The sequence below is a fragment of the Nerophis ophidion genome, linkage group LG22 (genome assembly GCF_033978795.1).
Source record: "Nerophis ophidion isolate RoL-2023_Sa linkage group LG22, RoL_Noph_v1.0, whole genome shotgun sequence".
Lineage (NCBI taxonomy): Eukaryota > Metazoa > Chordata > Actinopteri > Syngnathiformes > Syngnathidae > Nerophis > Nerophis ophidion.
Window position 1 is genome coordinate 31606905 of NC_084632.1, and position 23079 is coordinate 31629983.

The 23079-nt window shown below is 40.0% G+C and overlaps 1 protein-coding gene across 1 annotated transcript in view; it reads left to right on the top strand.

Moving 5' to 3' along the window:
• ror1 (receptor tyrosine kinase-like orphan receptor 1) overlaps nucleotides 1–23079 on the top strand; it is a 358626-nt gene that overhangs the window by 321147 nt on the left and 14400 nt on the right. The window contains exons 5-8 of the mRNA XM_061883694.1: nucleotides 4748–4875; nucleotides 11391–11708; nucleotides 13819–14064; nucleotides 14140–14354. Of these exons, the coding sequence (XP_061739678.1) occupies nucleotides 4748–4875; nucleotides 11391–11708; nucleotides 13819–14064; nucleotides 14140–14354 (907 nt within the window). The remainder of the gene's footprint in view (nucleotides 1–4747; nucleotides 4876–11390; nucleotides 11709–13818; nucleotides 14065–14139; nucleotides 14355–23079) is intronic.

Genomic DNA, 23079 nt, shown 5'->3' on the forward strand with positions numbered 1-23079 from the left:
TCATATAAAATTCTGACTTTTATCACAATATTGACAATGTTTTTGTTGTTCTTGTAAAATAGTGAAAATTTTTGAGTAAAATGATTACTTTTGTCATAGTTTTTATTATTAGAATATTGCCAACATTTTTAAGTTTTCTTATGAAATTGTGACTTTTGTCGAGTAAAATTACGACTCTTTTCATAAAATTGACAAAATGTTAAGCTTTTCTTGTAAAATTGCGACTGTTATTGAGTAAAATTCTGACTTTTGTCATAATATTGCACAAATGTTCAGTTTTTCATGTAAAACTTTGACTTGCGTTGAGTAAAATTAAGACTTTCGTCATAATACTGCCATCATTCTAAGTTTTTCTTGTGAAATTGTGACCTTTTTCTGGTGAAATTCAAACTTATTATATGTATATATAATATTTATGTTATAAATACACATGTTTATAAATCTAGAAAGGGTTGTCCCAAAGAGGTAGGCATTTTTCGGAGGTCTCAAGATGGTATGACATACAAGAATGTGTGTGTTTGTGTGTGTGTGTGTGTGTGTGTGTGTGTGTGTGTGTGTGTGTGTGTGTGTGTGTGTGTGTGTGTGTGTGTGTGTGTGTGTGTGTGTGTGTGTGTGTGTGTGTGTGTGTGTGTGTGTGTGTGTGTGTTCTGGTATTCATACCCATCTTGAGACATCAAGTAAAAGTACCTTCCATATGAGGACCGGTGAACAAGTTAGGACCAAAATCCTGGTCCCGATACGGAAAACCATTGGATCTAATAGAGAATGTCTCATTTGCACCCCTGGTGGTGAAATCTATCAAAATTAGTGTGGTCCCAAAAAGGAGGAATTCTTCAAATGACTGTGTGACGGTTTTAAAAGTGCTCCCCCTCTGGCCAACATATATAAGAACAAGGGTGTGTACAAAAATGAAATGCGCCCCCTTTGGCCAAAATGTATTAAAAGACTAAATTTAAAAAAGAATATATGTATAGAGACATACTTTAATAACTTAAAGTAAATAATGAAGATTAAAAAAACTAAAAATTAAAAAATTAACTAAAAGCAGTCTTTCTCACAATGTCGACTTTTTCCTATAAAATTGGGAACAATTCCTCATATTCTTTCTGTTTCTGTAATATTGCAATATTTGCCCATACAATTATTTTTTTATGTAAAATTATTACCTTTTAATGCAAAATGGTGACATTTGTCATATAAAATTCTGACTTTTATCACAATATTGACAATGTTTTTGTTGTTCTTGTAAAATAGTGAAATTTTTTGAGTAAAATTATGACTTTTCTCATAGTTTGTATTATTAGAATATTGCCAACATTTTTAAGTTTTCTTATGAAATTGTGACTTTTGTCGAGTAAAATTAAGACTCTTCATAAAATTGACAAAATGTTAAGCTTTTCTTGTAAAATTGCGACTGTTATTGAGTAAAATTCTGACTTTTGTCATAATATTGCACTAATGTTCAGTTTTTCATGTAAAACTTTGACTTGCGTTGAGTAAAATTACAACTTTTGTCATAATACTGCCATCATTCTAAGTTTTTCTTGTGAAATTGTGACCTTTTTCTGGTGAAATTCAAACTTATTATATGTATATATTATTTATGTTGTAAATACACATGTTTATAAATCTAGAAAGGGTTGTCCCAAAGAGGTAGGCATTTTTCGGAGGTCTCAAGAAGGTATGACATACAAGAATGTGAGTGTGTGTGTGTGTGTGTGTGTGTGTGTGTGTGTGTGTGTGTGTGTGTGTGTGTGTGTGTGTGTGTGTGTGTGTGTGTGTGTGTGTGTGTGTGTGCTGGCAATGCTTACTTAATGGGGACATCGCTCTGTTTACAGAGTCACCTTTAGGGGACCTCTGACGGTATGGGGACAAAATAACAGATCCCCTAAAACAGTTGTCCCCAACCTTTTTGTATCCGCGGACCGGTCATCGCTTAATAATTTATCCCGGGGGGGGTCCTTTTTTTTGTTTTGTTTTCTTTCTGCGGCCTGGTAGCAATCGGGCCATGGCCAGGTACCGGGCCGCAGCCCGGTGGTTGGGGACCACTGCCCTAAAGAGAAACCTTTTTAAATGATAGTCAGATCCATTCTGAAGATGCTTAAGTGATGTTTAAGCTTTGGCCCATAAAACATGTTTACTGGTTAGTTTGAGTGTGAGACATTTGCATTTCCTTTTGTTTTGTTTTTTAAATGACACTCAGTAGTCACGTACAAATTTGTGTGCATTATGCAAAATTATATAAATTTGGTCCCCATGAACCATATTAACTCTTTTTCTTCAGGGTCCCTAGTAAGAATGATCAGCACATTACTTCATCAATCCAGACATTTAAAGACGTGCATGAGGTAACTGGGCAGTGGCCATTTTACCTTTTTTTTTTTTTATGTCACCACAACCTGTAGAAAGAGTGATGAAAGTGATGATCAAAAACTTGATCCCCATTCCAAATGATAACCTGTGTGTGTGTGTGTGTGTGTGTGTGTGTGTGTGTGTGTGTGTGTGTGTGTGTGTGTGTGTGTGTGTGTGTGTGTGTGTGTGTGTGTGTGTGTGTGTGTGTGTGTGTGTGTTCATATTCGCATTTTTAAAGCTGTAATGGCTCTTTTTACCATTTGTGTGGTAATTGCTGCAGTTTTCAAACATGCATTACTTATTATGGACGCAGATATCATCAAATAACAAGGTGGCATTAATGCATGTGTGTATTTTTTTATATATATATTTATTATGCAGTACTTCGATGAAGTTAATGTGGCATAACGACACTGCAATTATTGGTTATGTTCATTTTTATTGCGTGTGTAATCGTTACGTCTGCAGTCTGTAATATTTTCACACAAAACTAAACATTTAGTTGTGAAGGGAGATTTATTGCAGAACCATTTCATTATCAGGTTTAAATAGGGGCGGGTCCATGAGGTCTCACTTTAGTCAGAGCAATAGCAACAATGTAATTATTTGCGGTGTGTGTGTGTGTGTGTGCGTGCGTGTTCGTGTGTGTGTTGAGACGATTTACACCAGGGGTGTCGAACTGACGGCCCGCTGGCCGGATCAGGCTCGCGAACAGGTTTTATATATAGCACTTTTTCCTCAAGTGACTCAAAGCGCTTTACATTGTGAAACCCAATATCTAAGTTACATTTAAACCAGTGCGGGTGGCACTGGGAGCAGACAGGCATAGACTAGGATGGCAGAAGCGGGGATCGAACTTGCAACCCTGAAGTTGCTTGCACGGCTGCTTTACCAACCGAGCTTTACCGCCATGTGTCCTGTTAAGATAGAGGACTGGGTACACATTATCTGGGTGCACAAAAAAATGATGAAATAATTTGTATGCGCCTTCAACTTCATGTGTGATTAATGAAATAAGCTCAAATGTTCAAGTTTTGTTGTAGATGATGCCACATATGTACAGAAGAAACCACATGATGTTAGTACATCAGTTGAGGAAAATGGGTAAAGTACAATAATAATAATAACAGTAATAATAATTAGGGACCGATGTTCCAAAGGGACAGAGGACCCTATTGAATTTGTAGCATTTTATTATTATTATTTATTCTTTTTTTATTGTACTTTGAGCTGTAATTTGACCCCCTTAACATGCTTCAAAACTCACCAAATTGGACACACACATCAGGACTGGCGAAAATTGAGATCTAATCAAAAAAGCAAACCCCAAACATCAAAATTGCGCTCTACCGCCCCCTACGAAGAAAACGCAGACAAAACTGCCTCTAACTCCCATTAGGAATGTCATAGGCACATGAAACAAAAACCTCTATGTAGGTCTCACTTAAACCTTTTGAGTTTTTACCAAAATGGATAGATGAATGATACAGCAGAGGATTGGGAGAATGTCATGTGATCAGATGAAACCAAAATGGAACTTTTTGGTATAAACTCAACTCGTCGTGTTTGGAGGAAGAAGAATACTGAGTTGCATCCCAAGAACACCAAACCTACTGTGAAGCATGGGGGGCGAAACATCATGCTTTGGAGCTGTTTTTCTGCTAAGGGGACAGGACTATTGATCCGTGTTAAGGAAAGAATGAATGGGGCCATGTATTGTGAGATTTTGAGCCAAAACCTCTTTCCATCAGTGAGAGCTTTGAATGGTTGACCAAATACTTATTTTCTACCATAATTTACAAAGAAATTCTTCAAAATTCCTACAATGTGAATTCTTGGATTTTTTTTCTCACATTCTGTCTCTCACAGTTGAAGTGTACCTATGATGAAAATTACAGACCTCTATCATCATTTTAAGTGGGAGAACTTGCACAATCGGTGGCTGACTAAATACTTTTTTGCCCCACTGTATGCACCAAAGTGTTTGTAAAAAAGATTAAAATAAAAGAAATAAGGAACTCAGTTGTAATGAAGAGTGACTATTAAGTAGAGAGAATGTGTAAACGTGTAGTCGTGAAAACATCATCACCACATCCCTCCCCCATCTCTCCTCTGGGCACATGTTTCACATTATGGCTCATGATGACATGTCGCTGCCATAAACAGGAATAAAGGCAGGAATTTTAACTCAAATTCTTCTTGTAGTTTTATACCCTGAACTGAGATTTGTGGCCTTTTGACTTCAGTGGCTCTGCACTAATACTCTCAGCTCACATTTACAATTGTTGCTTTTCTCATATTCATTCAAAGAGGGACCTCTTGTGGGCTGATTGTGTAATAGCACGTGCAGATATTAACTTTTGCGTTCTTTCTTTGGCCGTTTTGTATGTGTTAGGGAGGATTTTGATGAAGAGGGGTTCTGCCAGCCGTACAGAGGCATCGCCTGCGCCCGTTTCATCGGCAACCGCAGCATCTTTGTTGACTCCTTGCAGATGCAGGGGGAGATTGAGACCCAGATTACAGGTGAGTGGTACACCATGATGGGCTTATTTTCACTTTATTTCCATTATGTCCACTAAATCATAACATATTTCACTTAACTCACAGGATTATTCAACCTGTTTTACAAAATACAGTTTTTTTATGTTTTGTAACACGTAACAATAATAAAACAATACACAATACGTACAAACCCCGTTTCCATATGAGTTGGGAATTTGTGTTGGATGTAAATATAAAATGAATACAATGATTTGCAAATCATTTTCAACCCATATTCAGTTGAATATGCTACAAAGACAACATATTTGATGTTCAAACTGATAAACTTTTTTTTTTGTGCAAATAATCATTAACTTTAAAATTTGATTCCAGTAACACGCGACAAAGAAGTTGGGAAAGGTGGCAATAACAGGTGGGTGCCATGATTGGGTATAAAAATAGCTTCCCAAAAAATGCTCCATCCTTTTCTTTCACAAGAAAGGATGGGGCGAGGTACACCCTTTTGTCCACAACTGTGTGAGCAAATAGTCAAACAGTTTAAGAACAACGTTTCTCAAAGTGCAATTGCAAGAAATTTAGGGATTTCAACATCTACGGTCCATAATATCATGGAAAGGTTCAGAGAATCTGGAGAAATCACTCCAAGTAGGCGGCATGGCAGGAAACCAACATTGAATGACCGTGACCTTCGATCCCTCAGACGGCACTGTATCAAAAACCGACATCAATCTCTAAAGGATATCACCACATGGGCTCAGGAACACTTCAGAAAACCACTGTCAATAAATACAGTTCGTCGCTACATCTCTAAGTTCAAGTTAAAGCTCTACTATGCAAAGCGAAAGCCATTTATCAACAACATCCAGAAACGCCGCCGGCTTCTCTGGGCCCGAGATCATCTAAGTTGGACTGATGCAAAGTGGAATGGTGTTCTGTGGTCTGACGAGTCCCCATTTCAAATTGTTTTTGGAAATATTCGACATTGTGTCATCCGGACCAAAGGGGAGGCGAGCCATGTTATCGACATCAAGTTCAAAAGCCAGCATCTGTGATGGTATGGGCGTGTATTAGTGCCCAAGGCATGGGTAACTTACACATCTATGAATGCACCATTAATGCTGAAAGGTACATACAGGTTTTGGAACAACATATGCTGCCATCAAAGCGCCGTCTTTTTCATGGACGCCCCTGCTTATTTCAGCAAGACAATGCCAACCAACATTCAGCACGTGTTACAACAGCGTGGCTTCATAAAAAAAGAGTGCGGGTACTTTCCTGGCCCGTCTGCAGTCCATACCTGTCTCCCATGGAAAATGTGTGGCGTATTATGACGCGTAAAATACAACAGCGGAGACCCCGGACTGTTGAATGACTGAAGCTCTACATAAAACAAGAATGGATAAGGATTCCACTTTCAAAGCTTCAACAATTAGTTTCCTCAGTTCCCAAACGTTTATTGAGTGTTGTTAATAGAAAAGGTGATGTAACACAGTGGTGAACATGCCCTTTCCCAACTACTTTGGCACGTGTTGCAGCCATGAAATTCTAAGTTAATTATTGTTTGCAAAAAAAATTTAAAGTTTATGAGTTTAACATCAAGTATCTTGTCTTTGTAGTGCATTCAATTGAATATGGGTTGAAAAGGATTTGCAAATCATTGTCTTTTCAATGATTTGGGGATTGTAATAGAGATCCATCTGGATTCATGAACTTAATTCTAAACATTTCTTCACAAAAAAATAAATCTTTGACATCAATATTTATGAAACATGTCCCCAAAAAATCTAGCTATCAACACTGAATATTGCATTGTTGTATTTCTTTTCACAGTTTATGAACTTACATTCATATTTTGTTGAATTATTATTCAATAAATATATTTATAAAGGATTTTTGAATTGTGGCTATTTTTAGAATATTTAAAAAAAAAATCTCACGTACGTCTTGGCATACTTTCAAGTACCCCTAGGGGGAAGCGTACCCCCATTTGAGAACCACTGCCTTAGTGTGTCCGCCTTGAGATCGGTAGGTTGTGAGTTCAAACCCCGGCCGAGTCATACCAAAGACTATAAAAATGGGACCCTTTACCTCCCTGCTTGGCACTCAGCATTAAAGGTTGAAATTGGGGGTTAAATCACCATAAATGATTCCCGGGCGCGGCCACCACTGCTGCTCACTGCTCCTTTCACCTCCCAGGGGGTGGAACAAGGGGCTGGGTCAAATGCGGAGGGTAATTTCACCGCACCTGGTGTTTGTGTGACTATCAGTGGTACTTTAACTTTAACTTAACTTAACCAAAACATGTTTTATATATGTGGAGACTTATACATTGATCTTCTGAACCCAAATAAGCAAAAAGCAATTGATCACTTCATAAACATAATGAACAGTGTGAGCCTCTACCCAAAAAGTACTAAAGCAAGCAGAATAACAGAACATAGTGTTACTTTAATTGACATCATCAATGACTTTAATAACTATACAAAGAGTGGTTTGTTAATCATGGATATTACTGATCATCTTTCAGTCTTCACAATATACAATGAGAACTTTAGAGGGACAAAAAAGGATATTATCAAACAATACAAAAATAATTATGGCCTTAGAGAATGATTTAAACGGACAAACATGGGGGAAAGTATATAGTACAAGTGATGTGAATAAAGTTTATGAATGAAGGATTTTTTGAAGTATCTATATCAGTGTGGTGAGAAATATTTCTCTATTGAAAAAGAACAACTGAATCAAAAGTCACCCCAGTTACTGTATAGAGACATGGCGGAACAATTATGATAGTACACTTGATTCACTAACTGTACTGCAGTGAAGGTCACTCTGAATATTACATAAGGCTGCATATACAGTCGTGATCAAAAGTTTACATATACTTGTAAAGAACATAATGTCATGGCTGTCTTAAGTTTTCAATAATTTCTACAACTCTTATTTTTTTGTGATAGAGTAATTAGAGCACATACTTCATCCATCCATCCATCTTCTTCCGCTTATCCGAGGTCGGGTCGCGGGGGCAACAGCCTAAGCAGGGAAACCCAGACTTCCCTCTCCCCAGCCACTTCGTCTAGCTCTTCCTGGGGGATCCCGAGGCGTTCCCAGGCCAGCCGGGAGACATAGTCTTCCCAACGTGTCCTTGGTCTTCCCCGTGGCCTCCTACAGGTTGGACGTGCCCTAAACACCTCCCTAGGGAGGCGTTCGGGTGGCATCCTGACCAGATGCCCGAACCACCTCATCTGGCTCCTCTCGATGTGAAGGAGCAGCGGCTCTACTTTGAGTTCCTCCCGGATGGCAGAGCTTCTCACCCTATCTCTAAGGGAGAGCCCCGCCACCCGGCGGAGGAAACTCATTTCGGCCGCTTGTACCCGTGATCTTATCCTTTCGGTCATGACCCAAAGCTCATGACCATAGGTGAGGATGGGAACGTAGATCGACCGGTAAATTGAGAGCTTTGCCTTCCGGCTCAGCTCCTTCTTCACCACAACGGATCGGTACAACGTCCGCATTACTGAAGACGCCGCACCGATCCGCCTGTCGATCTCACGATCCACTCTTCCCCCACTCGTGAACAAGACTCCTAGGTACTTGAACTCCTCCACTTGGGGCAGGGTCTCCTCCCTAACCCGGATTCAGGAGGAACAGTGTGGTTTTCGTCCTGGTCGTGGAACTGTGGACCAGCTCTATACTCTCGGCAGGGTTCTTGAGGGTGCATGGGAGTTTGCCCAACCAGTCTACATGTGCTTCGTGGACTTGGAGAAGGCATTCGACCGTGTCCCTCGGGAAGTCCTGTGGGGAGTGCTCAGAGAGTATGGGGTATCGGACTCTCTTATTGTGGCAGTCCGTTCCCTGTATGATCAGTGCCAAAGCTTGGTCCGCATTGCCGGCAGTAACTCGAACACATTTCCAGTGAGGGTTGGACTCCGCCAAGGCTGTCCTTTGTGACCGATTCTGTTCATAACTTTTATGGACAGAATTTCTAGGTGCAGTCAAGGCGTTGAGGGGTTCCTGTTTGGTGACCGCAGGATTAGGTCTCTGCTTTTTGCAGATGATGTGGTCCTGATGGCTTCATCTGACCGGGATCTTCAGCTCTCACTGGATCGGTTCGCAGCCGAGTGTGAAGCGACCGGAATGAGAATCAGCACCTCCAAGTTCGAGTCCATGGTTCTCGCCCGGAAAAGGGTGGAATGCACATACTTGTTGGTCACAAAAAACATTCATGAAGTTTGGTTATTATGAATTTATTATGGGTCGACTGAAAATGTGAGCAAATCTGCTGGGTCAAAATAATACATACAGCAATGTTAATATTTGGTTAAATGTCCCTTGGCATTTTTCACTGCAATAAAGCGCTTTTGGTAGCCATCCACAAGCTTCTTGTTGAATTTTTGACCACTCCTCCTTACAAAATTGGTGCAGTTCAGCTAAATGTGTTGGTTTTCTGACATGGACTTGTTTCTTCAGAATTGTCCACATGTTTAAGTCAGGACTTTGGGAAGGCCATTCTAAAACCTTCATTTTAGTCTGATTTAGTCATTAGTTTACCACTTTTGACGTGTGTTTGGGGTCATTGTCCTTTTGGAACACCCAACTGCGCCCAAGACCCAACCTCCGGGCTGATGATTTTAGGTTGTCCTGAAGAATTTGGAGGCAATCCTCCTTTTTCATTATCCCATTTACTCTCTGTAAAGCACCAGTACCTTTGGCAGCAAAACAGGCCCAGAGCATAATATTATCACCACCATGCTTGACGGTAGGAATGTTGTTCCTGGGATTAAAGGGATTATTTATTGTTTTGAATGGCTCTATTACTAAATCATAGATATACTTGCAGTGTGTATATAAAACGTTGTTGAGGATTTTGAAGTTTTCTTAAAGGGCTTTGAAGGCTAAAACGGTTATTCCTATTAGCCGCATCTGGTTAATAAATGTATTTATTTATTTTGAAAAAGGCTTAAAAAAATAAAATAAAAAATAGACCTGTGTTCTAGTCTCTCATAATGATTATTTACGATAAGCAAAACTCCCCCAAAAAGTGCAGTCCCCCTTTAAGATTAAAAAAAAACAAAAACAAAAAACTTAAATATTTACTTGACTTATGATTGCAAAGCAACTAATCCATCAAATTGTACACTGTAAAAATGATTAGCTTTTATGGTAAAAAAAAAGATACTAATTAAAATAAAAAATCTGGAAGCTCGGTCAGCAGAATTATACAGCAATTTAAAAAAAAAAAAAAATTTACATTAATATGCTGTAAAAATCATTGTAAGTTTTACTGTAAAATTCTGGTGACTGAACTGCCAGGTTTTTTTGCTGCAAAATCTACACACAAGTCCGAGTCCATGGTTCCCGCCCGGAAAAGGGTGGAATGCCATCTCCGGGTTGGGGAGGAGACCCTGCCCCAAGTGGAGGAGTTCAAGTACCTAGGAGTCTTGTTCACGAGTGGGGGAAGAGTGGATCGTGAGATCGACAGGCGGATCGGTGCGGCGTCTTCAGTAATGCGGACGTTGTACCGATCCGTTGTGGTGAAGAAGGAGCTGAGCCGGAAGGCAAAGCTCTCAATTTACCGGTCGATCTACGTTCCCATCCTCACCTATGGTCATGAGCTTTGGGTCATGACTGAAAGGATAAGATCACGGGTACAAGCGGCCAAAATGAGTTTCCTCCGCCGTGTGGCGGGGCTCTCCCTTAGAGATAGGGTGAGAAGCTCTGCCATCCGGGAGGAACTCAAAGTAAAGCCGCTGCTCCTCCACATGGAGAGGAGCCAGATGAGGTGGTTCGGGCATCTGGTCAGGATGCCACCCAAACGCCTCCCTAGGGAGGTGTTTAGGGCACGTACAACCGGTAGGAGGCCACGGGGAAGACCCAGGACACGTTGGGAAGACTATGTCTCCCGGCTGGCCTGGGAACGCCTCGGCATCCCCCGGGAAGAGCTAGACGAAGTGGCTGGGGAGAGGGAAGTCTGGGTTTCCCTGCTTAGGCTGTTGCCCCCGCGACCCGACCTCGGATAAGCGGAAGAAGATTGATGGATGGATGGAAATCTACACATTTTATTAAATACATATTCTGGGTGTAACAATATTATAAGGTGAATCCTTATACATTTATATTCACAAATAATTGACTGTTAAAAGCGGCCCTCTTCGGACAGCCGTAACTGTGATGTGGCCCTCAATGAAAACGAGTCTGACACCCCTGTTAAAAAGGTATAATTCTGGCCAAAAACTTGTCTAGTATCTCTATTTTTGAGAGTGTACAGAAGTCTCAAAGTGTGTGGTATTTATTAAACTGATCATCCCTCTTTTGGGGTACTAAGGACAGGGACACACATATACAATATACTGTATGTATGTATGCATGCATGTATGTATGTATATATATATATATATATATGTATGTATGTATGTATGGATGTATGGGCTTTGTATGTATACTATTACTTTACATGCAGCCCCTCAAGTCAGAAAATTTGGAAAAAAACGCTTTGTCCATCATAGTTGTGTCTTTTCATCTTGACTCTGCAGCGGCGTTCACCATGATCGGGACATCCAACCATTTGTCGGACCGCTGCTCCCAGTTCGCCATCCCGTCCCTCTGCCACTTCGCTTTCCCGACCTGCGACCGCAGCACGGGGAATGACAAACCCCGGGACCTGTGCAAGGACGAGTGTGAGATCCTGGAGAACGACTTGTGCAAGACGGAGTACATCATTGCTCGCTCGAACCCGATCATCTTGAAGCGACTGAAGCTGCCCAACTGTGACGATCTGGCGGCCTCCGACAGTCCTGAGGCGGCCAACTGTCTAAGAATCGGAATTCCTATGACGGAGCCTATCAACAAAAGTAAGACACTCACATTACCTCCACAATCTGAGACTCAGTTAGCCATGTTTACATGGGCACAAATTATCGGAATAAAGGCCCAATTAGATTAAAAATTCCTAATGTAAACTTATCAATCAGAATTGAATTTGGAAAGAAATGTTATTCCGAACGAGAGGTGTGGTTTATGCAAAATGATTACGGTTATTTTGTGGCGAGTTTCCGCCTTTGAGACAGCCGGATGTGTATTGTCGGGCTGCAAATATGGCGAAAGGGGAGCAGAGTTGGTCTAATAACAATATCGCTAATACTTGGTTAATATTCAGGTCATGACAAGTAGCGTAAATGAAGTACTGTTGGCTGTTTTGGGATTTTTTTTTAGGCCGCAATAGAGAACTGCCATTAGCTTCATTGTTAGCCACTTTGTAACGTGTATTACAAATCAGAAGGCAGGGAAAACAGTAAGAAATGTGTGTTCTTGTCTTACAACGGGATTGTGAATGATAGGCAAAATTCCCCCCCAAGAAATGCAAGTAGAGGAATTTATTGAAGTTGTCAGAGTTACTTCCACACTTTTAGACAAAGTTATCAACCAGCAGTCTAATGCTTCACTTATCAAAGTTCCAGTCAGGTGTTGAAATCTGAAATAATCGCAAAACCTCTCTTTTGTCTTCTTTGGGCCTTTTGCTTTTTTCTACCTTGTCGCTGTGATCTGCATCACCAAGAGTTGCACCACTCTATTGTGTCCTCTATTGCAGCAGTTTTACGGAAACAACGTCCATTTAACAAATATAAGATTTTTTCTGGTGTAATAATTGCAAACGTTGCAGGCTTAGAACATTTCAATTTAAAGGCCTACTGAAATGAGATTTCCTTATTTAAACGGGGATAGCAGGTCCATTCTATGTGTCATACTTGATTATTTTGCGATATTGCCATATTTTCGCTGAAAGGATTTAGTAGAGAACATCGACGATAAAGTTCGCAACTTTAGGTTGCCAATAAAAAAGCCTTGCCTTTACCGGAAGTAGCAGACGATGTGCGCGTGACGTCACGGGTTGTAGGGCTCCTCACATCCTCACATTGTTTATAATCACAGCCAGCAGCAGCTATAGCTATTCGGACCGAGAAAGCAACAATTTCCCCATTAATTTGAGCCAGGATGAAAGATTCGTGGATGAGGAAATTCAGAGTGAAGACATAGAAAAAATAATATTAATAAAAAATTAAAGGCGAGGGCAGTGAGAGCAATTCAGATGTTTTTAGACACATCTACTAGGATAATTCTGGGAAATCCCTTATCTGCTATTGTGTTGTTAGTGTTTTAGTGAGTTAAATAGTGCCTTAAAGTCAGAGGGGTGTGGACATGGGTGTGTTGACGCCAGAGTCTCTGTATTAAGTCACGAAGCTGCAGCAGGACAGAAGCTCTGCTAATATCCGGTAAGAGCCGACTTATTACCACAATTTTCTCACCGAAAACTGCCGGTTTGTGGTCGGGATCCATGTTCGCTTGACCGCTCTGATCCATAGTAAAGCTTCACCTCCGGGAATTTTAAACAAGGAAACACCGTGTGTTTGTGTGGCTAAAGGCTAAAGCTTCCCACTTCCATCTTTCTACTTTGACTTCTCCATTATTAATTGAACAAATTGCAAAAGATTCAGCAACACAGATGTCCAAAATACTGTGTAATTATGCGATTAAAGCAGACTACTTATAGCTTGGATCGGGCTGGAAAATAATGTCCGCTACAACCCGAGACGTCAAACGCACGAGTCATAATACGTTTTCAACACGACACTTAGAGGGAAATTTAAAATTGCAATTTAGTAAACTAAAAAGGCCGTATTGGCATGTGTTGCAATGTTAATATTTCATCATTGATATATAAACTATCAGACTGCGTGATCAGTAGTCGTAGGTTTCAGTAGGCCTTTAAAAGAGTATGTACTGAACGGATTACAATAACAGAAACCGAGAGACCACTGTAGTTGTCATAATAATTTGCTCAAAATCTGTGAGGGGAAAGCATTGTCCAGCATGAGAATCGAATATCAATGGAAGCGTTTATCAGTAGTCCAAGAGATAAAGCACAAAGTAAATTCCAATGTCTTATTCTCCGGTCTCCATCAGACCACAGGTGTTACAACAGCAGCGGCTCGGAATACCGCGGCACTGTCAGCGTGACCAAGTCCAGCCGTCAATGTCAGCCGTGGAACTCCCAGTATCCTCACAGCCACAACTTCCTGGCTGTCCGCTACCCAGAGCTCAACGGCGGACACTCGTACTGCCGCAACCCAGGAAACAAACACGAGGCCCCCTGGTGCTTCACGCTGGATGAGGGGGTCCGCATGGAGATCTGTGACATACCCGTTTGTGGTGAGGGATCATCGATATATTTTCTGTCGCCGCTTATACTCTTATTCATTCCACTCTGTCCGTGGCTTCCTGTAGACCATAAAGAGAAGTCCGGCGGCAGCAACATGGAGATCTTGTACATTCTGGTTCCCAGTGTGGCCATCCCATTGGCCATCGCTTTGCTCTTCTTCTTCATTTGTGTGTGCCGCAACAACCAGAAGTCCGCCAGGCCACCTGCGCCTCGCCAGGCAAAACCGGTCCGTGGACAAAATGTTGAGATGTCCATGCTTACGACGGCGTACAAGCCGAAGGTAAGTCACACGATCCTGAATTAAACCCTCAGCGACATACCTAAACCACTCTGTCATCGCCATCGAGGCGACACGTCGGACTAATTAGTGAAACACGAGGAGTGATATCGTGTCCATTGATGGGTAGGGAGAAGCAGGGGGTTTAAAATTGTAGCGTCCCGGAAGAGTTAGTGCTGCAAGGGGTTCTGGGTATTTCTTCTGTTGTGTTCATTTTGTGTTACGGTGAGGATGTTCTCCCGAAATGTGTTTGTCATTCTTGTTTGGTGTGGGTTCACAGTGTGGCGCATATTTGTAACAGTGTAAAAGTTGTTTATTTGGCCACCCTCAGTGTGACCTGTATGGCTGATGACCAAGTATGCCTTGCATTCACTTGTGTGTGTGAAAAGCCGCAGATATTATGTGACTGGGCCGGCACGCAAAGGCAGTGCCTTTAAGGTTTATTGGCGCTCTGTACTTCTCTCTACGTCCGTGTACCACTCCGTATAGCGGCGTTTTAAAAAGTCATACATTTTACTTTTTCAAACCGATACCGATAATTTCCAATATTATATATTATCAACTGATAATATCGGTAGTCCAATTATTGTCGAACATCTCTAGTTTTTATAGCATTTAATTTTGCAATTAAAAATATATTTCATTAAAATGTTACTGTAGAAATGTAGCAAATTGCTGTCTTATTCAACTTTGTATTATCTTATTGTTTTGAACTTAAGTTTAACAGTTAAAAATTGGCCTGTAAGTACACAGAGTTTTGGCGATTTTCGTGTCGAAGTGAGAAAATAAATTTGAAATATGTAGACATTGAATGCATTTTGTGCCAAAGCAATGATGATTGATCCTCAGTTGAGGCCTTTTATACTTCTGTTGAGCTTGAAAAAGTGACCTAAGTCTTGGGAAATGTGTCCTAGCCACTGCAAAAAACTGTAAACAAAACCAATTTTATTTTAAGTAATATATAAATGTATCACAGCTATTTATATGTTACGGAGGAATGTAGTTGACCATAGAAGTGCAATCAATGTTATCAAAAAGTAAGAATGTATTTTTAGTTTTGAATGGAAACTCGATTTGGGATCGAATCGTTATCCCAAGCATTAAAGCGAATCGTGCGGTGCTGAAAGATTCACAGCCCAAATACACGATGTACGAAATAAAGAATAAGAATTTGGCTGACGATAGAGTTTTTAATAATATCATTATATGGTGATAATGCATGTAGATGACACATTTGAGCTTTGCAAATTAAACTGTGACAAGCGGTCAAAAGCATCCGGAATAAATGAATAAATGAATGAATGAATGACATAAGTTAATTTCGGTCATATAATCAACCATTAACCATTTTGTGTGACCAGTTTAACAGTACGGATTAGACATATTTAACAATCATACACATTAACACACAAAAGGAAAAAAAAAAAAAAATGACTGTAAAAGGAATATAATATACTGAAGCCAAAGCTTATATTTGCCTATCCTGCACTGTAGCATTCCTGCTAGCAAGCTAGTTTGCTAATGTCTTTCCACCTTCTAAGTCCGCACCTACCATCCTTGTCGGCAAATAAATAATGTTTTTGACAAGTAACATTATTACTGGAGGATGAATAGTTAAACATGCTACATTGCACACAGTGGGATGATATGCTAACTGCTAAGCTCAATACAACTTTTGAATGTAAAGAGATGGGTGTATGGATACAAATATACAAAACATCTGATTTAAAACTACCAGATCTCATCCAACTCAAGACTGCCCAAATGATTTATAAAGCAAGTAAAGATTTACTTCCCACAGGGTTACAGAGAAGATTTTTACAAAGAGAAGGGAATTATAATTTAAGAGGAGAACTACTTTTTAAGATCCAATATTGTAGAACAACGCTGAAACAAATGAGTATAACAATAGCAGAGGATAAAATATGGAACTGTTTAAAGGATGAAATAAAACACAGCACCAACATAAACCAGTTTAAAAAGCTTTTTAAATCATTTATCATTAGTAAATATAAGAAAGAAGAGCAAACATTGTTTTAGAAAGACAATAATATATATATATATAAATACAATTTATGATTTCATAATTATACATATAGGTTATATTCAAATGTATATATTACCACTTTATATGGAATTTAAATAAATTGTGTATATATAATATATATATATATAAGTGTACAAATGTATATGTTTGATTTAAATGTTAAACTGTGTATATGAGACGTGTGCTACATATATGTTGCTTATATATTGTTTAAAAAAAAAAAGTAATATAAGTGAAGCATGTTTTAGATTTTATATATTTTGAACCTTGTTCTTGTTGTGATGTGGTAGGTTCATATAAGCGTTGCTTCAACCTACACCCTTTCGGCTCAATCATTGCTCAAATGAGTGTTTTTTTTTTTCTTTTCTTGTTGTTGTTCTTTGTTTTATGTGAAGATATCAACAGTAATGATACCAAGTATATTAGCAATTGTAAGATCAGTATTTTTTATTATCTTAAAAAATGTTTACGTTTTTGTTATTCTTTCCAAACTTGAGAAATAAATGCCTGGGGAAAAAAGGCAAAAGGGCAACAACCAAACCCATTAAATCAGAGAAAATCGGAAATAATTTACATTTAATTGATATTATTACACAGCTATTCTGTGTTTCTGCCTGATTAGAATTGTTATCAGAAACTAAGTCATTAAACGATCTTGAAACATTTTGGGTATCAGTATTACCATGAATTGATTAACATGGACCCCGACTTAAACAAGTTCAAAAACTTATTTGGGTGTTACCATTTAGTGGTCCATTGTACGGAATATGTACTGTACTGTGCAATCTACTAATAAAAGTTTCAATTAATAAATCAAAGTATTGCTATAGCCAATAATCAGTGGCCTAGTAGTTAGAGTGTCCGCCCTGAGATCAGTATGTTGTGAGTCATACCAAAGACTATAAAAATGGGACCCATTACCTCCCTGCTTGACACACAGCATCAAGGGGTTGGAATTGGGGGTTAAATCACCAAAAACGATACCCGGGCGTGGCGCCGCTGCTGCCCACTGCTCCCCTCGCCTCCCAGGGGGTGATCAAGGGGATGGGTCAAATGCAGAGGACACATTTCACCACACTTAGTGTGTGTGTGACAATCATTGGTACTTTAACTTTAACTTAATGCTCCTGGTACTACTTGGTGCTGTATTGATACCCAATTTGTAGTATTGCCCAAAAGTAAATATAAAGAGTCCAAATAACAAAAGAATAAGTGTTTATTATATTTTAACAAAAGTGTTGATAGAACCATGTTACAACAGAAAATAACCGGATGTTAACAGTGAATAAGCAAGTACCGTATTTTTCGGATTATAAGTCGCTCCGGAGTATACGTCGCACCACCCGAAAATGCATAATAAAGAAGGAAAAAAAACATATATACGTCGAACTGGAGTATAAGTCGCATTTTGGGGGGAAATTTATCTGATAAAATCCAACACCAAAGGCAATTAAAAGTAAATAAAGAACAGTGAACAACAGGCTGAATAAGTGTACGTTATATGACTCATAAATAACCAACTGAGGAGGTGCCTAGTATGTTAACATAACATATTATGGTAAGAGTCATTCAAATAACTATAACATATAGAACCTGCTATACGTTTACCAAACAATTTGTCACTCCTAATCGATAAATCCCATGAAATGTTCTTCCTCGATGTCGCTTCTAAACAACTCTGCCAACTTCAAAGGTATGCGCAGCTTCTTGTTGTCGTTTTCTGCTGCATATTTCACTACATCCAGCTTGTAATCTGCAGTACATGATTTCCTTTTCGGTGCCATTTTTGTTCAGCCCTTCTCGATTTTTATAAATTACCGCCAACGATGAAATGATTCATTTTAATAGCTACGGCAGTAGCATATAGCAGTTAGCATTCCATGACCCACAATGCACTTCTGCCATGACCCTCCCCCGCCGAATTCTTATTGGTTGACGTGTGTGTGACGATTGCTGACATTTTCTTTGTCTCTTCCGCGAATGAGATAAATAATAATATTTGATATTTTACGAGGGTTGGACTCCGTCAATGCTGCCCTTTGTCACCGATTCTGTTCTTAACTTTTATGGACAGAATTTCTAGGCGCAGTCAGGGCATTGAGGGGTTCCGGTTTGGTGGCCGCGGGATTAGGTCTCTGCTTTTTGCAGACGATGTGGTCCTGTTGGCTTCATCTGGCCGGGATCTTCAGCTCTCACTGGATCGGTTCGCAGCCGAGTGTGAAGCGGCCGGAATGAGAATCAGCACCTCCAAATCCGAGTCCATGGTTCTCTCCCGGAAAAGGGTGGAGTGCCATCTCCGGGTTGGGGAAGAGACCCTGCCCGAAGTGTAGGAGTTCAAGTACCGAGGAGTCTTGTTCACGAGTGGGGGAAGAGTGGATTGTGAGATCGACAGGCGGATCGGTGCGGCGTCTTAAGTAATGCGGACGTTGTACCGATCCGTTGTGGTGAAGAAGGAGCTGAGCCAGAAGGCATAGCTCTCAATTTACCGGTCGATCTACGTTCCCATCCTCACCTATGGTCATGAGCTTTGGGTCATGACCGAAAGGATAAGATCACGGGTACAAGCGGCCGAAATGAGTTTCCTCCGCCGTGTGGCGGGGCTCTCCCTTAGAGATAGGGTGAGAAGCTCTGTCATCCGGGAGGAACTCAAAGTAAAGCCGCTGCTGCTCCACATCGAGAGGAGCCAGATGAGGTGGTTCGGGCATCTGGTCAGGATGCCAACCGAACGCCTCCTGAGGGAGGTGTTTAGGGCACGTCCAACCGGTAGGAGGCCACGGGGAAGACCCAGGACACGTTGGGAAGACTATGTCTCCCGGCTGGCCTGGGAACGCCTCGGGATCCCCCGGGAAGAGCTAGACGAAGTGGCTGGGGAGAGGGAAGTCTGGGCTTCCCTGCTTAGGTTGCTGCCCCCGCGACCCGACCTCGGATAAGCGGAAGAAGATGGATGGATGGATGGATATTTTACGTTAATGTGTTAATAATTTCACTCATGAATTGCTCCGGAGTATATGTCGCACCCCCGGCCAAACTATGAAAAAAACTGCGGCTTATAATCCGAAAAACACGGTAGAGTAATAGTGGTTTTGAGAAACAATACAACTGGAAGTGACACAGTACTGCATATTTCAGCAGCTCAATTAGGATCCTTTGCAACCCATTTTGAATCCACTCTAACCCGTTTCTATTTCTATTGTCATTTATATGCCAAATAATATACAGTGATATACTTGTATATCATCATAACAGGAGACTGTTATACAGATTGCAATATAGATTTTAGGCCATTTTGTCCATCCCTACAGTGCACATACACACACAGTGCACAAGATATAACTGCAAAACTTTTGCAGTATATTACTATTGTTGTTAGACGGCAGTAGAGCAATATTACCACCAAAACCGCTCAACGCATACCTGAACACACACTCCCTTTGGGCTTGTCTGCGTGCTGAAATCTAAATGAAGTCTTGTGCTGTGTTTGCCTTTTGAAGTCTTGAGAGCAGCAGACTTCAAGAGAGAGTCATAACACAGCACCACCAAGTGTGTGTTGATTCAAATAGCTGTGCGGACGGCTGTGGTTTGTGTGTGTGTGGGGGGGGTGTATGTGTGTGTTCTGGCAATGCTTACGTAGTGGGGACATCGGTTTGTTTACAGAGTCACCTTTAGGGGACCTCTGACGGTATGGGGACAAAAAAACAGGTCCCCTAAAAGGGAAACCTTTACTGTGATTCTGTATGGTATCCATCCTTAGTTAAAGTAATATATTTTTCCAAAAACAAAATCTGGTTCAGTGTTCCTTAGGATGACATTTTCATACAGCACGATTATTAAACATTATTACCATAAAGTATGATTCACATTCAGAATTTTCCATCCTTCTTTATATGGTAGTTGGAGTTGCAGACAACTTCATTACTGCTAAATAGCAGTTTTCACAGAAGATGCAGGATTTGCTTTAACATTTAAGTGGTGAAACTTCCTAAAAGAGGACATCTGTAGTGCTGTATTCTGAGTCATATTTAATTAGATTTTTTTTTTTTTTTAAATGTTCCATAGCACTCACGTACAAATTTCTGTGAATTATGCAATATTATTTAAATTTGGTCCCCATGAACCATATTAACTCTTTTTTCCCCAGGGTCCACAGTAAGAATGATCAGCACATTACTTCATCCATCCAGAGATTTATAGACGTGTATGAGCTAACTGGGCAGTGGCCATCTTATCTATTTTTTTATGCCCTCAAAGGGGGGTCCCCCAAGTGATGATCAAAAACTTGGTCCCTATTACAAATGACAACCAGTGTGTGTGTGTGTGTGTGTGTGTGTGTGTGTGTGTGTGTGTGTGTGTGTGTGTGTGTGTGTGTGTGTGTGTGTGTGTGTGTGTGTGTCCACCATGAATTAATTAACGTGGACCCCGACTTAAACAAGTTGAAAAACTTATTCGGGTGTTACCATTTAGTGGTCAATTGTACGGAATATGTACTCTACTGTGCAATCTACTAATAAAAGTATCAATCAATCAATCAATCAAACCCTCTTGAGACGTCAACAAGGAAAAGTACCTTCCATATGAGGACCGGTGAACAAGTTAGGACATAAACCATGGTCCATCTAATAGAAAATGTCTCATTTGCACCCGTGGTGGTGAAATCTATCAAAATTAGGCTTGGCCCAAAAAGGAGGGATTTTTCAAATTGTATCAATCAATCATCAATCAATGTTTACTTATATAGCCCTAAATCACTAGTGTCTCAAAGGGCTGCACAAACCACTACGACATCCTCGGTAGGCCCACATAAGGGCAAGGAAAAATTCACACCCAGTGGGACATCGGTGACAATGATGACTATGAGAACCTTGGAGAGGAGGAAAGCAATGGATGTCGAGCGGGTCTAACATGATACTGTGAAAGTTCAATCCATAATGGATCCAACACAGTCGCAAGAGTCCAGTCCAAAGCGGATCCAACACAGCAGCGACAGTCCCGTTCACAGCGGAGCCAGCAGGAAAGTGCTCCCCGTCTGGCCAACATATGTAATAACAAGTGTGTGTAAGAAATTGAAATGCACCCCCTTTGGCCAAACTGTATTAAAAAAAATTAATAAATATGTATATAGAGAAATACTGTAATATCTTGGAGTAAATCATGAATATTAAAAACCAATTACAAACAAAAAAAATGCATTAAAAAAATTAACTAAAAGCTTACGTTTTTTTATATTTGCATAGTGTAAATAAATAAATATATATATATATATATATATATATACACACATATATACATTTTCTACCGCTTGTCGGAGTAAATCATGAATATTAAAAACCAATTACAAACAAAAAAAATGCATTAAAAAAATTAACTAAAAGCTTACGTTTTTTTATATTTGCATAGTGTAAATAAATAAATATATATATATATATATATATATACACACATATATACATTTTCTACCGCTTGTCCCTTATGGGGTCGCGGGGGGTCGTTGGAGCCTATCTTAGCTGCATTCGGGCGGAAGGCGGGAAGTCGCATATATGTGTATATATTAGGGCTGGGCAACGATTAAACATTTTAATCGAAGTTAATCGCACTATTTCTCCGATTAATCGCGATCAACTGCATTGTATACACAAAGCCCAATAATGAATTCAAAAGTAGTGTGTAATGCACCTTTATTGGAATATTCTCCCACATGAACAAAAGCGCCAAAACATTTGTTGTGCAAACACAATTTAAATCAGTCCTTGTTAAACAGTAGCAGTTAAATAGCATATTTTATGAAAATCAACTCAAAAAATGTAAATACAAACATTTAAGCTTATTGCCACTGCCAGGGTATTTAAGTTATCCTGTTTGTTATGGAAAATAAATATAATCTACATACAAATCTCTAAGCCACAATCATAACATCTGAACAGGCAATTTCTGAGGTAACAGCAGAAACATTTTTTTTTATCGGGGATCTTATGTGTAAAAAAAACTATATTATAGGTAGTGGGCTGTTTTAGGGAATTTTTGATCAAATTATCTGTGGTAGCAATATTAATAATGTTGTGTTTAGTCTGCGTAGTGAACTTAAAATAATTATGACCATATCTAGGAATTGATATGATGGGAATTTTCCGATTGTTTGCTTGGTGCTTTGATAAACTGAACGCATATACATGGTACTATATTGTGATGTTATGAGCCAGGGAAAAAAAGAACTACCCTACCCAGCATGCAACAGGAGTGACGGTATAGCCCGGTATAGGTTGTGTCGCCATGACGGCATCTTGTATGTTGTGATATGCACGCTCTGAAAGCAAACGTTAAGAACTCAGCCAACACTCCTTGTCTGCATTATTCATAAATAGACAGACAACACATATACTCCGCTGCTTCACAGGCCGCTGGATGTAGCCGCCAAACTATTCCCATGCTAGCTAGCCGGTCTAGCAAGCACGCGTCATTCAGTCCAAAACGGCCCGATCTATCCACATTCAGAATTGAGTGACCACGCTGTTAGCCAGCCATGAAATTTGCAGAATTGTCCGGTATTTTTGCCAAATGTTCCAGCTTTACCAAGAGCCCCTCGACCCCGAAGCCAATCCGGGCGGCGCCATCTTTTTAAGAAAAGGCGTTAACAAAATAAAAGCATATAAACAACATACGCAAATGTGCGATAAAATAATTGTCGGC